The sequence below is a fragment of the Macaca fascicularis genome, chromosome 1 (assembly GCF_037993035.2).
Source record: "Macaca fascicularis isolate 582-1 chromosome 1, T2T-MFA8v1.1".
NCBI lineage: Eukaryota > Metazoa > Chordata > Mammalia > Primates > Cercopithecidae > Macaca > Macaca fascicularis.
The window spans coordinates 72,063,161-72,081,253 of record NC_088375.1 but is presented as its reverse complement, the minus strand read 5'-3'; the positions used below and the strand labels follow the sequence as shown (position 1 = coordinate 72,081,253).

At 44.7% G+C, this 18,093-nt stretch overlaps 1 protein-coding gene across 2 annotated transcripts in view; it reads right to left on the bottom strand.

Annotated features, from left to right (window-relative positions):
* SMYD2 (SET and MYND domain containing 2) overlaps nt 1-14,677 on the bottom strand; it is a 55,778-nt gene extending 41,101 nt beyond the window's left edge. The window contains exon 1 of one of the 2 annotated variants that reach the window (XM_005540829.4): nt 14,183-14,677. In XM_005540829.4, coding sequence (XP_005540886.3) covers nt 14,183-14,355 — 173 coding nt within the window. In that variant the 5' untranslated portion in view covers nt 14,356-14,677. The remainder of the gene's footprint in view (nt 1-14,182) is intronic. The other variant, XM_074036488.1, reaches the window with a different exon arrangement.
* Between the last annotated feature and the right edge of the window lie 3,416 nt (nt 14,678-18,093).

The following is an 18,093-nucleotide window of genomic DNA, read 5'->3' as shown; positions in this document are numbered from 1 at the left end:
GCACTTTTAAATTTCACATTTTCCTCTGGAAACGCTCGGTCTTAACTTTCGTGCAAGGTCAGAATGACACTTCCTTGCTACTTTTATCTTTACTTCTCTAATGCCTTCTGATTGAAAAGTCAAAAGCAAAAAAACAACGAATGCCTTTCTAACTCAGTTCTCTCATAAAGGAACTGACAATAAAATAATATCGACTGTTTCTTCCAGTTAAATGACAGATGTTACTATTAGTACCTTGTAATGTATACCAATATTATTAGAGTCCCCTATGCTTGCTGTTGCATAAAACTCATGTGATTAAATATCAAGGAAAACAACAACACCAAAGTAATATGAATTTAACTACTTGAAAACTTAAAATACTCCTAACAGTATTCCTCACTTCAACATTCTGTACATAAAACACAAATAAACCATGGTAAAAATTCCTTTATAGTCTAATGCTAATTGTGAGTTCCCAGAACATGGTCAGGTCCGCTGCAGCAAAACATGAGTGTTAACTACCTGTCCAGACAGACCTGTTCTGAATCTTACTTACGGGAAAATGTGTGTTTTTTGTTTGTTTGTTTGTTTGTTTGAGAGAGGGTCTTGCTCTGTCGTCTAGGCTGGAGTGCAGTGGCGCAATCTTGGCTCACTACAACCTCTGCCTCCCAGGTTCAAGAGATTCTCCAGCCTCAGCCTCCAAGTAGCTGGGATTAATTACAGGCATGAACCACCATGCCCAGCTAATTTCTGTATTTTTAGTAGAGAGAGGGTTTCACCATGTTGGCCAGGCTGATCTTGAACTCCTGTCCTCAAGCCATCCGCCCGTCTTGGCCTCCCAAAGTGTTGGGATTACAGGCATAAGCCACCGTGCCTGGCCTGGAAAATGTTCTTTTTAATTGCCTACAAAAGAATTTTAAGAGTCGACATTCTCTCATCCCCTCAGTTTTATTTTCTTGCAAACAAAATATAAAAAATTGAATTACCAATTTGTTTAGGCGAATTACCCCCAATTGTGGACTTTACCTTGAAAACTTAAACTGATCAGATGCCATCTGAACAGATTTAGCAGACGTTTTTCTTTCAATCCTTATTGATTCTATTTGTATTTCTCTGAATGAAGAACATTTTTTATACTATAAAATCTTGCACATAAGGCAGTAAGAAGACATGTTAATCTATCATAGCTAAGTAATTTATATTCAAAAGTGTTATTTTCTAGGTACAAAAGTACTGTGCTACAGCCATACTGGGAAATAATATAGTTGTTAAAAAAAAAAAAAAATTGAGCAGCTGGGCGCGGTGGCTCATGCCTGTAAATCCCAGCACTTTGGGAGGCTGAGGTGGGCGGATCACCTGAGGTCGGGAGTTCAAGACCAGCCTGACCAACATGGAGAAACCCCGTCACTACTAAAATTACAAAATTAGCCAGGCATGGTGGCGCCATGCCTGTAATCCCAGCTACTCGGGAGGCTGAGGCAGGAGAATAGCTTGAACCCAGGAGGCGGAGGTTACAGTGAGCCAAGATCACGTCATTGTACTCCAGCCTGGGCAACAAGAGCAAAACTCCGTTCCCCCGCCAAAAAAAGAGCTATTTGGGGAAATCTGCCCTGCCTACATGAGAGTGGTAAATAAATATAAATATCAGGCAAAATGATTCAGCATCCAAATGGCCCACATGACCCGGAATTGAGAGCAGAAAGCTACCCCTAGGACTGAGCTCTTTGAAGACACAGAAGTTAGGGAAATAGCACCTACTGAGCTTATTGTCTTACTCATCTCTGAAACTCCACAGTGAGAGCACAATGCTTGAAAGAGTATGATGTTCAATAAATACAAATAGTAAATTATTGCAAAATACAAACAAGTTGATAAATAAAATGAAAGATGTGTGGGCTGAAGTAGTCAAGAAAAAGCTTTGGACCGGGCATGGTGGCTTATGCCTATAATCCCAGCACTTTGGGAGGCCAAGGTGGGTGGATCACCTTAGGCTGGGAGTTCGAGACCAGCCTGGCCAACATGGTGAAACCCATCTCTATGAAAAAATACAAAACTTAGCCAGGCGTGGTGGCACGCGCCTGTAATCCCAGCTATTCAGTAGGCTGAGGCGGGAGAATCGCTTGGATCTGGGAGGCGGAGGTTGCAACGAGCCAAGATTGTGCTATTGCGCTCCAGCCTGGGTGACAGAGAGAGACTCTGTCTCAAAAAAACAAAAAAGCAAAACAAAATAAAAAAAGAGAATCAGAAAAAGCTTTGGAAAGAGATGCAATTTGATCTGAATCTTTCTTGAGTATAAACAAACGGAGGCTCTAAGGCCTTACCTAGGAAGAAGGCAGAGGATAAGGAAGGAAATATTACAGAGAAAAGTATTCTAGATGACAAATGGACAACAGGAAGAATGAAGAATGACATTCCTCAGCTTTGCAAAGACCACCCAAATTGAACTTAGAGTCTAAGTCAAAATGCAGTGAGGGATAATGCTGGATATGATGGGAGGGGCACTTAGTAGGGAATCTGTCCTGAAGAAAGCAGGGAGTCAATGAAGAGTTCTGAGAGTATTTACAAGGAGTCATTTCCAAGAACGAACAGCTGCAGATTAAGAGAGATGATGAGGCCTATGCAAAGGGCCACTAGTAAGATAAGATGCAGAAATGAGACTAGTACCTTTCACAAATATTTACTGCAGGAACAGAGGCTAGTCTTCTTGCTAAATCCTGGGGTTACAAAGATGAGTAAGACCTAGTTCATGCATACAAGGAGTAAGTGTGATAAAGGAAGTTTGTATGAGGTGCTGTGGGAGCAAAGATGAAAGGAACTAATCTAGCCTGCAGAAATCAGGACAGATTTCTCAGAACCAAAGGAGAGAGCCAGGCAAAGAGGGACACGGACAAGAGAATCAGCAAGGTGCATATATGTGTGTGCACGTGTGTATTCATTACTATAAGCAATTTAGGACGACCAGAGTGAAAATAACACAGCAGAGCAAGCTAGACTCAGATATGGCTCCTGAGGCTTGGCCTGAGGGTGTCCATCAGGAAGCCCTTAATCTACCATGGAGTTCTATCAGGGGCAATCCTCAGATTCACAGACAGAGTTAGATCAAGAAAGGTGGGCTTCTCTCTCTCTATCTCTCTCTCTCTGCACCTAGAAAATATTTAGTAGCTGAGTATCTTGTAAAGCTGGAACATGTGCAGAAATCAATTAAATACTGGATGAAATAGATTTTTCCTAAATCCCTACTTCCTTATTAACTTGAATGTTTTAAAGTTTAAAAAAAAAACAACAAAAAAAAACACCCTAAAGGGTTTTTTTAGATTACTGTTTAAAATATTTACTCAGGTGGCCAGGCGCAGTGGCTCACGCCTGTAATCCCAGCACTTTGGGAGGCCAAGGCGGGTGGATCACGAGGTCAGGAGATCGAGACCATCCTGGCTAACACAGTGAAACGCCGTCTCTACTAAAAATACAAAAAAATTAGCCAGGCGTGGTGGCGGGCACCTGTAGTCCCAGCTACTCAGGAGGCTGAGGCAGGAGAATGGCATGAACCTGGGAGGCGAAGCTTGCAGTGAGCCGAGATCGAGCCACTGCATTCTAGCCTGGGTGACAGAGCAAAACTCTGTCTCAAAAAAAATAAAATAAAATAAAATAAAATAAAATAAAACAAAATATTTACTCGGGTGTATGGATAGGTCATATTTTATTAACTTCTAAAATATATCTACCCAGAGCTGCTGCTATTTTAACCAACATAGGGATGTTGCCAATTCATTGGACCTAAGTATTATCTTATCAAAGCTCTCTCTTAGCTTGTGTCAGTCATGAGACAGGGTGTTGTAGCTGTAGGGGTGGAAGCATGTGATGTCCTTCCTCATTCATCACAAGGGTCATGGCCAACACCCCTGGAAGAAAAGACAGATTAACAAGATAAAAACATAACAAATTGATTTAGTCAAAGTTTTTACGTGACACAAGATCCTTCAGAATGAGAGCCCAATAACTCAAGAACTCAAGGAAAACTGCCTATGTTTATGCTTAGGTTCAACGAAGAATGGACAAAAGGGTATGAGCTAACAATGGTAATAGACTGACGGGCAGGGAAGGTCACAGAGTCTTTGCTTCTGAGGCCCTTCCAACCCCCTTCAGTGGAGAGTGCTCTGTATGCCAAAGGGCCAAACTTTGGGGTATCACTTTCTGAGTCCCAACATGGTTAAACATTCTGGTTAACAGAATGTTCTTCATGACATACGTGGATGATCAGAAGAAAGAAAAACCTGCAAACCTTCCTGCCTTTTATACAGCATCTGCTGAAGCCTTACAGAGTCCAAGGAACTGGGGGTAAAATAAAGATGAATAAAAGCTGCGGAAAATAAGCTCCATGGTGGTAGGGATTTTTGTTCCTTTTCTTTGGAGTTGTTTTCCAGAACTGTAGAACCCACTAAGTGTCCATAATGTTTTTGAATGAGTTAAAAAACAGAATTCCTACCCTTAGGGAGTATACTATTGGCTCATAATTAAATGTGTCTTATTGTTGAAGTTTTAAGAACATATGAGGTTATCGCTGTGAACAGCAACTGTCACTGTACCACGGATTCATGGAATTGACAGAGAAGAGATTTTTCAGGTGGTGGCAAATGAGCAAATGTTTCCTACCCAAACATCACCAGAGTAAGAAAAATCACCATCTCCTCAAAAATATGAGCCAGTACCTACATCCCTGAAGAGTCTTTCTTGGTACCCATAGATTAATGAGAACCCAGATTTCAACATAACTCCTTCCAAGTGCCAAGACATAAAATCCTTGAGATTTTTATCTGGCTCTAATAAAAACCTGTATCTTTTTGGACAGCCAGATTATCTTATCATGTCCCTCCCCCAAGATACGTTCAGGTCTTCAAGCCCTGTGTGAATTTCACTTCTCTAGCAAGTTGTCCTTGTTTCTCTTCTCCTCCATGGTGACTCTGTGTCCCCTGGGCACCAACACACCCTGTGCATCACAGAGCACTCACTAAGACACAACTGTGTCTTTGTTATTATAGCACGCATTCATTTTTATCTCTAGGGACTATAAACTTGCCAAAGACAAGCACTTATGAATTCTCAGATCTACTTTTTCTATAAAAGCTAACCCAATCCATTTTAATAATATACATGCAATATTTCTACCTAGTCATCCGAAACCTTCCACTTCATGTACAAGAGTCACTAGATTTTATGTTAATAAATTGACACAAGGAGTCCCATACTATTTTTAAATTTTTGATTGAAGAAGAATCTGAGAGACACAGCTGGATTCTCAGCGAATGTATGGACTAGAAAGATAAGTTGTTTCCTGAACCTTCAAGACTTTTTTTTGTATTATTTTCCTGCTAAATTGCATATTTCTGTCCTTCAGAGAAGTCTTGAAGAGATCTGATTTCCTTCTGTTCTATTGTGTTGGTGTGAACGCCTTTGCAATTGAATAGGAGGCCGCGGAGGGTGGCAGGAACAAGTCGGCAGAAGTTACACAAAGTGAGGTGTGTGCTTTGTGACTGGTTACAGCTCTAATGAGGCCAAGGTCATGGGTTCAACCCCTGAAAAGGCAGGTACTTCAGTTAATTCCCTGCCAAAGGACTGCACCCCTAAACTACTGCAGATTTCCTAGAAATCCAAAGAAGTGAACGTTGGGGATGTGGGTGGGCTAACAATGCAAGGTCCTGAGAGGCAAAGGAGACCTCAAAATGCCCTGCCTCCCCCAAGTGTCAGAACAGGCCACTCATCAGGAGGAAGGGGCCAGTGCAGGGGCCCCTGCCCTGACACAGCTACAGAAAAACGCTGAATGAGCAGGAGGATCAGAAGAGAGCTCAAGGTCTGAATCTGCCAAGGACAATCAGGGTAACTTGTTCTAGGTGTGTCTAGTTCCCGAGTGATCATCAGGACACACATACACACGTATTCAAAGATACACAACGAAACCCATAGAGGAGCTGCCTGCGAGAAGAGCCAGAAATGAGAGGGGACGTTCTGAAAAACCAAACTTGCCTTGCACATACCAGATAAAAGCATGCCTTGAACTCAGAAGTATGATTACCTCAACTGTACATCTGAGGTCCAAAAAAAGATGTGTGTGGATCGGGGGGAGTGAATTTAGTTATTCATGACTCCAGGAAGATAAAGCATGCTTGTAATTATTGATGGCTTCCTTCGAGGACAGAAATAAAGTGGCATAAAACAGTAATTATTTCATATTTTTAGACTGACAGGGAAAAGAGGAGGGAATATTAACCTAAGTTCAAAGCAGTAAGCCTAAAACACCCAAATACAGTAGAAACTTCCTTTGCAATTCTCTCACTATATCAAATCTTAAAAGAGACAATTTTGCTGTCCTGAATTCTCACGAATTCTGAGCTCTCCCCAAGACCAGGTTCCTGCCAAACTATAGCAGTGAGCCCCGTATCTTTTCAAAGAAATGTAACATAGTTTTACAAGAACCTTCTCACAGGTGGTGTGCAACTTGCCTGTTCTACAGGAGTACCAACCAGGGGCCTCCTTCTACCGCTGCACCATAAATTCCATTTCCACAACTCAGCGATTTAACTTCTGCAGAGAGAGAGCCTGAAGGATGGATTTGCTTAAGGAGCAAAAAAAAAAAAAAAAAAAAAAGGCTGTGGGCTGATGCTGCCCTATCACACAGTACAGAAACAAACTCTTTCTTTTCTTTATTATACTCTAAGTTCTAGGGTACATGTGCACAACGAAACTCTTTATATGTAGGTATAAAGGCTGAGATGACTAACTCTGGTTTAGTCCTAGCGTAATATTAAAAATATTCCAAGCCCACAAAAGGACCAAAGCCTCGTGTTCTTTTTATGTTTTATTACATAATAATTCATACATATAAAAGAATATGTGTAGCTCTTATGCAAATTTCAAAGCATTATAATCTAAGTCCATATCAGCATAAGATATAGATCTAAAATGGCTGAATCATTTTTTAAAACTTAAAACAATTCTTTAAACAACGCATTCGTTTGTTAAGTTGTTGGGCAATTATAAATTGTGTTCAATCAAGGAGATATCAGAGATGGATTAAGTCCCCAGTCTCCAGCGAACCACACAGTAGTAAAGTAGGGTTAAGTGCCCAGGTGAACCACACAGTAGGTTCAGGCCAAAGGGGGCACCGAAAGATCACAAAAAGAACACGGGGATTTCGCTCCATCCTTGAAGGTCACGGAGTCCAGCCTTTAAGAGGCACTCAATAAATATTTGACAAAAAAGGTGTGAAATTCAGAGAAACTGCTTAACTTCTCTAACACTCAGTTTCTTTCTATGTAAAATGGAATAAGGCCCTGTGTATACCAGCCATCCTTGGAAGGATCAAAATAAGAATGTATCTGGAAATGCTTTATGGGCTGCAAAGAGCAATATGATTTAAAGAAATGCCATTTTATACAGGTTCTTCAGATTTTTTTTGATTGAGAGGATTCTGTGCAATTGCTTTGGGGAGGGAAAGGTGTTAGATGGTGGTTTTAACTCACCAGGGTTTGAATTTCACTTCAGGATATCCTGCTGTTATTCTGTCTCTTTCATCTGAAATCGGTTCCAAACGTGCAGCTTGGTCACTGAGTCCCTATAAGCTATAACAGAAATTATGTTCCCCGCATATGAAAAATTAACGTGAGTTACAGCACCTGGCACATTTGAAGTCTTAAAGGCCGGCTCCTTGCTGCAGCTGAAACAATTGTGCTGAACGTAAAAGGCAGAAAGGAGCCCTGATATCCTTGCAATGTGGAAAATTCTGTTTCCTTCCATTTCTCTCTATAAATATTTGTTTAATCTTATTAAAAGAATATTAAAGTGCTTAAGCACTTTGGAGTGAGAAAAGGCTCTTTTCTGAAGAAGGTTTACCTGTGTAGGTATGTTATATTATTCCCATTAGGTTTTGAAAAATCCTGAAAACTGACCCCAGACGCCCATCGTTAATTCTGGGGAACCCAAGGTTGAGAAGTGCTGGTTGTGGCTATGGGTCAACAGGCCATCTTTTTTTTTTTGAGACATAGTCTAACTGTCGCCCAGGCTAGAGTACAGTGGCAACATCTCAGCTCGCCACAACCTCCACCTCCCGGGTTCAAGCGATTCTCCTGCCTCAGCCTCCCGAGTAACTGGGATTACAGGCACCTGCCACTATGCCCAGTTAATTTTTGTATTTTTAGTAGAGATGAGGTTTCACCACGTTGGCCAGGCTGCTCTCAAACTCCTGACCTCAGGTGATCTGCCCACCTCGGTTTCCCAAAGTGCTGGGATTACAGGTGTGAGTCACCGCGCCCAGCCAATAGGCCAGCTTAATGGTGATTCCACTGGTCAACAATTTCCAGTATTTCCTTCCCAGTATCCACTCCTCCCCACAACTCCATAAAAACGCCCCTAAAATTGTAATATTTTATTACACAATTTAATTAAGTTAGAAACATTTAGCCAGCAGAGTTCATTAACAAGTATAAGAGATCAGGCCAGGCGTGGTGGCTCATGCCTGTAATCCCAGCACTTTGGGAGGCCTAGGCAGGCAGATCACCTGAGGTCAGGAGTTCAAGACCAGCCTGGCCAACATGGTGAAACATCGTTTCCACTAAAAATACAAAAATTAGCCAGGCATGGTGGTACACACCTGTAATCCCAGCTACTCGCGAGGCTGAGGCAGGAGAATCACTTGAACCTGAGAGGCGGAGACTGTGCCATTGCATTCTAGCCTGGGTGACAGAATGAGACTCCATCTCGGAAAAAAAAAAAAAAAAAGAGATCAGGCTGTGATTTTGATGGCTCACTGTGTGCTAGGGTTGTACTGAGTACCTAACTTTCTTCACTCTGTCATTTAATTCTCATGCTGAGCTTGGTAGGGTGGGTGTTCACATGCTTTTATTTTTTTTGAGATGGAGGCTAGAGTGCAGTGGCGTGAACTCAGCTCACTGCAACCTCTGCCTCCTGGGTTCCTAGGTTCAAGCCATTCTCCTGCCTCAGCCTCCCAAGTAGTTGGGACTACACCACACCCGGCTAATTTTTGTATTTTCAGTGGAGACAGGGTTTCACTGTGTTGGCCAGGCTGGTCTCAAACTCCTGACCTCAAGTGATCCATCCGCCTCAGCCTCCCAAAGTGTTGGGATTACAGGCGTGAGCCACCATGCCCAGCCCGTACTTTTTTATTTTTATTTTTTTAAGAGACAGGGTCTCACTTTGTCTCCCAGGCCGGAGTAAGTGATATGGCTCACTACAGCATCAACCTCCTGACTCAGGGGATCTTCCCACCTCAGCCTACCCAAGTGTAGCTAGGACTACAGGCCTGGGCTACCACAGCTGGCTAAACTCAATACATTTTGTGTGTGTGTGTGTGTGTAGAGAATGAGGTCTTGCTACATTGCCCAGGCAGGTCTCAAAATCCTGGCTTCAAGCGATCCTCCCACCTCAGCCTACCAAGTGCTGGGATTAATGGCACTGGCATTAGTATGCACATTTTACAGATAAGGGAACCTGGGAGTTCAGAGAGGTTAAGTGATAACTGGCCTAAAGACAAACCATCTGGAAAGAATGAAATCAGAATTCAAACCCAATCCACCTGCCACAAAGTCCCTGCTTTGCGGTTTCAACTGAAATAAGGTCATGCACTAACGACATTTCAGTCAATGACAGACCACGTGAACAAAGGTGGTCCCATAAGATTGTAATACTATATTCTCACTGTGCCTTTTCTATGTTTAGATCTGTTTGGATACACAAATACTTACCATTGTGTTACAATTGCCTACAGTATTCAGTACAGTAACATGCTGTACAGGTTTGTAACCTAGGAGCAATAGGCTACACCATACAGCCTAGGTGAATAGTAGACTCTCTCATGTAGCTTTGTGTAAGTATACTCTAGCATGCTGGCACAAGGACCAAACTGCTTTACTAAGGCAGTTCTTGGAACATATCCCTGTCATTAAGTTATGCATTAATGTACAGGAAACCTTGAAATACTGTGAAAGGCGGAAAGTGAAAACAGCATTTCCTTACCTAACATACAGATTGCTGAATTTTGTATTCTTTAATGGAACTTTTTACAGGAAATCTGTTGTATGTATGTTTTAGTCTTACCACCTATTTTATAAAACTACATCTAAAAAAGAAGGGGAATCCCTTTATTAGAGCACGTAATTCAATTTTTTTTAATTCAGAAAACATAATGATTTAAATCCATCTGAAGCCACTTCTCCCCCGAGACAACTCTGAAAGCATTCTGAGGAGAGCCAGAGTCACAGCAGCCCTGGGGACAAGGTCCCCTTCTCATGCACAGCTTCAGACAGCCAGAACCAGGGTTAGTTCACAGAACTTCAGGAAAACAGCATTAGGATTTCATGGCCCTTAATACTGATAAAGATCAACTAAAAATTATTCTGCCGGTTTGATAAAACAAGAGGAAAGCTAAGATGAATACACTAGGGAATAAATCTGGGGGACATGAGAAAAAAGTCTTTATAACTGCTGAAGCAGGACACCTTAATCACAGCGTTTGGCTCATGCAAACAATTTATTTTTTAAAACAACTAATCTAAGCCAGACATGACCAAAATTCACTGAAACTGGGTTCTAACAGCTCTATTCCAAGGAGGCTAAATGGGCTTTCCTGGTTCCCCACTACACTCAGAGGAAACAAAGAAATGACAATAATCTCACCCTTAAATAACCCATGAGCCAAGAGAACAAAATATCAAAAGGGAGACATCTGCCTACCTGAGGAACGGCACACAGAACAAATATTTAAATGGAACCCTGTCTCCTTCTGAGACAAATCACATTGGGTGTTAAAATATGTCTAGGCCAGGCGCGGTGGCTCACACCTGTAACCCTAGCACTTCGGGAGGCCGAGGCGGGCAGATCACTTGAGGTCAGGAGTTCGAGACCAGCCTGGCCAACATGATGAAGCCGTCTCTACTAAAAATACAAAAATTAGCCGGAAATTGCTTGAACCCGTGAGGCGGAGGTTGCAGTGAGCCAAGATCGTGCCACTGCACTCCAGTCTGGGCAACAGAGCGAGACCAGATTCTGTCTCAAAAAAAAAAAAAAAAAGTCTAAAACTCAGTTTAAAATACAACATACTTGGCCAGGTGCGGGGGCTCGCGTCTGTAATCCCAGCACTTTAGGAGGTCGGGAGTTCGAGACCAGCCTGACCAACATGGAAAAACCCCATCTCTACTAAAAATAGAAAATTAGCCGGGCATAGTGACGCATTCCTGTAATCCCAGCTACTCCGGAGGCTGAGGCAGGAAAATTGCTTGAACCCAGGAGGCGGAGGTTGCGGTGAGCTGAGATCGCGCCATTGCGCTCCAGTCTGGGCAACAAGAACTGCCTCAAAACAAACAAACACATCTATATATCTGGAAAAAAAAAAACCCGCCAAAAATGGTGATAAATGGCCAAAATATGTATGTGTGCGTTTATGTGTGTATGTGTGTATAAAGTGTATCTGAGAAGTCTGATAGGGACAGGTTCCAAGTGGAAGAAATTTATATATTATTAGGAGCTGCCTTCTAGCAGCTCAGGCAAGATATGCATCTTCTCCAGTGGCACCCACCAGACTGAGAAATGTGATACAAATTAAAAACTCCCCAAACAAACCTTTGTCTGAATTGCTCTGACCATAAGAATCCCATTCTGTTGAGACTTAAGACATTTTCCATTATTTCTCAATTTGTAGAATATACTTATTCCTACCTAAAGAAATCACTTTTCTTTCCTTCAAAAAAAAGTTAGATCCTGATACAATTAATATGACATGGAAATTCTTGCGTCGTTCATTTATCTTAAGCAATACTGTTTACGTTAAACTTCCGGCAAAAGAAAGGATAAGGGGTAGTTTTCTTTTGGGTGTGTGGGGCTGAGGCAGGCAGCAGATTTTGACCTGTATGTATGAACATTTGCAGAATTCTACTCCAATACTTTGAGGCCCTATGGAGGAAAACACACGTTCCTCTCATACATCTGGACAGACTGATTTGTCCTAGGTCATATACGAATTGTTGACAGAGAAACTGATGCTGAATCTATCAGATGATCTAACCACTAATACTAAACGATTCAGATTTCATAGAAATCATAAAGTAGGGTACACAGATATTTCTAATTGCGTAAGTATCATGGCTGTCATTTCTTCTGTATTATTTTAATTGATTTCAAAAAATTCTTTGGGGAAACAGAAAGGAAATAAACTATGGGTATTGACAGAAGTTCAGGGAAATCAAACAGAGAAGGGGTTTGCAAGTCGTAATAACACGCCATTGCAAGTTGCAGCCCTGGTGAGGGACCCAAGGCAACAGTGAATAACACTAATAAATGTCAATCAGAAAAATGCAGTAACAAAAAAGGCAGCAAACTGTCACATATGGCAGAATAATCCAGGCTGAATGCTTTGTGAAGTTGCATCTCACTATCCACTAATGTTCTAAGGTTGGGAGTATGTGTAGTAGAAACAATTAGGAGACTTACGGCTAAACAGAAGCATCTCTCAGTTCTTCTAATCCCTTCTAAACCCAGAGGGATTTGATCTTTCATTCACTGGGGGCCAGGAACGGCAACTACCCATATAAAGTAAGCACCTACTATGTGCCTGGCATCCATGGTCTTAGGTGATGGCTTCCAGGAATTGCCAGGATCCCTGATGGAGGCTCCTTCGGTGCTGCCTGACCTGCTTTGCTCCTGCCACTGCAGACACCCACGCTGCTGCAGACTCCGAGCCACAGCAAGGCTCAGAAGATCAAGGGACCAGTCACAGCAGCCTTTTTAACTTTGGGAAAACCCAATGCTCACTTCACTCAAACGTTGCAAAGTGGTGCCATGACCCTTTAGCTCTTGGCTCACCAATTCAAAGAGCCACATCACATACAGCCCTTAAGCTGCCCACGGCATGATTCCGTGTCTAGTTCCTTTCCAGGTCCCCCCAAGCGGAAGACAGTTCTGGCAGGGAGTCTGGGCAAGATTACTACAATATTTAGCCTTTGTCCCTTCTTTTGCTACGTCTTATTGTAGAATAAGGCACACAGGTCTGAGAGATTGAGTATGCTGGACCTGAGACCTGTACTCAAAAGGTCCCTGCAGGACTGCAGGTCAGCTTAATCCAGCCCAGGAATCTCCATTTCAAAGATGAAGAAACTGAGGTTCAAAGAAAGCAAAACACGGTCTCTACTCAGAGTACTGGAAGGCCTGATATAAACTTAACCCCAAAGCCATGCCTCCTGCCTTAGTCAATTTACTGAGCACCTAACCAGTGAGAAACAGGCAGAAGTGAATGAGGCCAGATTTCACTCCCTTCACTACTGGTGTGAATGGATAAAGGTAACCCCACTTTCTCTCTGGGCTTTAGTTTTCTCATCTATTAAGTGAAAAACAGGATCGAATTGGTGATTTCTGATGTGCCTTTCAGCTCTGAAACTCTCATAAGAGTTGAGGATATAATTATATGTGTTGGTGTGTGCCAATGTATATGCATCATATATACAAACACAGGCACATATATACATATGGTATCTTGCAATTAAATACCGTTAGCAACCACACATCTTGCCCAATCCCTTACTGCGACCATGTCTTCCTATTTCCAAACCAAAACTGGACACTGCAACTCATCGTTGCAGCGCCTCAGAATCCAGGGCGTGTGGTCAGTGCTCACTGGCGTCCCTCCAAACACCCATGTAAGCGTACTTTAACACGTAAACGTACTTTACAAGACATATACTAAGTCATTAAATTCCTTGGAAGAAACAGCCAATTTGAAGCAGGGCTGGCCTGTGGGGAGCAGCATACACCGCAGGAAGTATAAGTTAAAGGTGACAGCCCGTGGCTGCCCAAATTTGGGGCTCCACTGCCAATGCACCGGGAGGGCAGTGAGTGCCCAGGCTTGGAACAAGCCTGGCTCGGAGCTCACATTTGAAGGCAGGAACCTGCACTCCCGAGTTTGCGCATCCTGCGTGAGCAACTGAAAACGTGCAGCGCAGGGCGTGCAGTGGGCACCGGTCCTGTTTCCTCTCGCACGTGGTGCCCGGCGTGAGGCTTCAGCGCGGGGCCTCCTCCCCTCCCCGCCTCCCACCCCGCCCTAGAGGCCGGCGCTAGGACCCCGCGAGCCGCACGCACTTCCTGGCGCCGCGATCCAAGCCTCCCGCTCGGCGCCCCCGGCTCCCGCCCGCCGCCGCCGCCCTACCTGGCGAAGCAGTACTCGCAGTGGTTGCCCCGCTCGTTGACCGTGAGCACGTAGGCATAGGCCGGGCAGGAGAACAGCAAGTCCCCCACCTGGAAGGGCTGCAGAGCCCGCAGCCCCCGGCCCTTGCCCGGGCTGCAGAAGCGCTCCAGGCCGCCGAGGCCCTCGGCCCTCATGGTGGCGGCGGGGCGCGGGCGCCGGCTGTGCCCGAGCTGCGGCTCCTGGCGAGCTGTTATTGGAGACGCGTCACCCAGAGCTGCGGGGGGCGGGGTGGGAGCCGCCCGGCGGACACGGCGGCGGCTCCCTGCTCCCCGGAAGGGACGGCGGCCCCGCCCGGGCCTCGCGCGCCCCCGCGGGGAGGGGGACGGGCCCGGCGGCCCCGCCCTGCGCCGGGACCCTCGGCGGCCGCCCCGCGCGCGCTCCGGGCCGTTTCCGGTGTGGCCGCGACAAAGAGCCGCAGCCCCTGTGGCTTCTGCGAGGAGGGCGTGAGGCGTGTGCGCCTCCGCGGCGTCTCCACGGAGCAAGCGGGACGCGCCCTCCTCGGTGGGAGGGGGGTCACCTGCGCGGAGCAGGTATCCCAGGGCCACCCCTAGACAGTCAGCCTGGCCCGAAGGATGACCACCAGCACCCGGTAAATAGAAGGGGGCGAAGCCGGCCCCCAAACCCTACGTTCACTTGCCCTTGTAAAGACCCCTGAAGGCAGTGATCGGGAACGCCAAGGAGAAAGCGGCAGAGGGGAAACCACAGTAGAGAATTTTGCTGTGCAGAGGGTTGACGTGTACTTTTCCAAGGTTAGAGGTTTTTAAACCTTGTGGCTTTAATGGGAACGTAGTTTGCCCTCTGCTCCTCTAGTAGAATTACATTGACGGAAGAGGAAATGCACTGGCCAGCCCAGCTCACCGAGTCTCTGCATGCTGCGAACGATGCAGAGGAAGCCAGAGATAACCTTGCCTTCAAGGAATTTAGGCTGTTGGGGGATAATGCGATGCTGTGGCCAGTGTCCAGGACACTGCGCTAGAGTTTGCAGTGGTTTTAATATGCTTGACCACCCACCAACTGTGATCTTAGAAAAGTCACTTGGGTTAGGAGTCAGAGGATTTAAAGCCCACAAAGCCTGAAACGTAAATCCTGTACACATGCACGCTATTACTTTTCATATGAGAAAGGAAAATATAATCCGTGTTCCACATGATTATGTAAAGACTGGAATTGACGTACATGCAGTAAAGACTAAAATTGTGACGAGATCATTTAGCAGAAAATACTACTTCAAACTAGAACCTCAAACAGTTACCTCTGTAAGTTCAGGACTGGTTTAGCAAGGGGAAAGGATGAATATGATTGGAGATGTAAAATCAGTGGAATTTTTGGCATTTCAGTAAAACAGCTTTCTCAGCTGGGTGTAGTGACTCAGCCCTGTAATCCCAACGCTGTGGGAGGCCAAGGTGGGAGGATCACTTGAGCCCAGGAATTGGAGAGTTGGAGACCAGCTTGGGCAACATAAAGACCCCATCTCTATGGGAAATTAACCACCTCTCAAGTGGTGCTGAGGTAGGAGGATTGCTTGAGCCTGGGAAGTCAAGGCTGCAGTGAGCTGTGATGACTCCATCATACTCCAGCCTGGGTGACAGAGCAAGACCTTGTCTCAAAAGAAAACAAAAAAGTCCTTACTAGTGACCAACTAAATAAGCTTGTAACCGCTCTTCAAGTAAAGGACATTATGATAGTATTTTTATTTATGCATTTTAAGAAACATGGACTATGACCAGCCACTGGGATAGAAAGATGGACAAAATCGGCCAGCTGTGGTGGCTCACGCCTGTAATCCCAGCACTTTGGGAGGCTGAGGCGGGCAGATCACCCGAGGTTGGGAGTTCAAGACCAGCCTGACCAACATGGAGGAACCCCATCACTACTAAAAATACGAAATTAGCCAGGCGTGGTGGCGCATGCCTGTAATCCCAGCTACTCTGGAGGCTGAGGCAGGAGAATCACTTGAACCCGGGAGGCGGAGGTTGCAGTGAGCCAAGATCGCACCATTACACTCCAACCTGGGCAATGAGAGCGAAACTCTGTCTCAAAAAAAAAAATAATAAGAAAGATGTACAAAACGTAGTCCTAGGTCCTTGCATTTGGCACATTCAAGTTCGGTAATACTCACCATTAGTTATTGAGTATTGTTGACCAGGCATCATGCTCCATCGTTAAACACATTACCTCGTTTATCTTTACAACAGCCTAATGAGTTAGGTATCATACCCCTCATCCCCCAGATTAGGAAGGAAACTAAGGCCCAGAAGGAATGATTTTCAAGGCCACACAATAAATTGCAGAATTTGGTTTCCAAGTCAGTCCGAATTCAGGGTCCATGCTCCTAACCACAGTGTTTTGCTGCAAACAAACACAGTTCACTGGGATAAGTGTAGTTATGGTGACTTGTACAAAATGTTCTGTGGTAGTAGAGGCAGGGAGTGACAGATTTAGCCGACTAAATAGTCAAGACAGGCATCACATTCAAGTAACAGAGCTGAGATGGAAGGATGGACAGGATTTTGCAAGTGGAGGTGGGGAGAAGAGTTTTCTGGGCAGAGAGAACTGCATACAAAGACAGAAGACCCTGAAAGGACAGAGCTTGTAGTTGGGGGGCCCCTGAGCATCTGGAAGAGGACAGGAAATGAGGCAGGAACAGCTGAAGAGCATCTTCTCCAGAGGTGAGTTTTGTTCCAGAGGCCATGGGAGAGCCAGTGAAAGTTTAAGCGAGGGGTGGCACATTGAGTCCAGTGTTTTAAACTGATCTGCCAGCAGCATTGTGGGTTGGCTGGGGTGCCAACATTCACCACTTCATAACTGTTTACATTTTTGTAAACAGCCTTGGCGCATGAGACCACTGACAGTTTGCATTTGTCTGTGTGATGACCTGATTAGTGTTTACATCCTCCACCAGACTGTACAAGCTCCGTGAGGGCAGGGAATGAGTCCGTTTTTGTTACCCTTACATCACTAGCTCTTATCACTACTCCTGGAAGACAGAGAGAATGTAAAAAATATTTGAAGGTTGAATAAATGTCATGGAATCTCATTCTGATTTCTGAGGGCTCTAACCAGCAAAAAGATGAAAAGACTGACATAGAAGTAAACAGTTGCTGGGCACGGTGGCTCAAGCCTGTAATCCCAGCACTTTGGGAGGCCGAGACGGGCGGATCACGAGGTCAGGAGATCGAGACCATCCTGGCTAACACGGTGAAACCCCGTCTCTACTAAAAAATACAAAAAACTAGCCGGGTGAGGTGGCGGGCCCCTGTAGTCCCAGCTACTCGGGAGGCTGAGGCAGGAGAATGGCGTGAACCCGCGAGGCGGAGCTTGCAGTGAGCTGAGATCAGGCCACTGCACTCCAGCCTGGGCGACAGAGCGAGACTCCGTCTCAAAAAAAAAATAAATAAATAAACAGTTACAATACAGTAGATAATTTACTGTTTCAAGGATTAATCGTGCAAAGTAATCTACCTGTTTTTTTATTGCAAGAAACTTTTTCCACTTTAATTGGGAAAGATTTCCACAGCTGAGAAAAAAGCAATTACACAGCTACTAAATTGTCTTTCCAGATGAGCGCTGGCTTATTCTTGAGGGTGGAGGTGACTCTGATTTGAGAACACTGGAAAAGAAGCCACTTCATTTCAGAAAAATCCTTGTGATGAACTTAAATGACTCGAGAGGGGAAATGGTCACTGAAGCAGTAGCCATGAATTTAGGAGCTTAAATTACGAAGAAAACTGTGTTTAAAATAAACGGCCAAAGAATGGCAATAAACCAGCCCGGGGAGACTGATGACAGCGCTCTTCATGAAGCCCATACTTGTCACTCTGCCACTCTAATCTCACATTCCGTGAAAGAAGTCTTCAAGCAGCCAGGGCCCA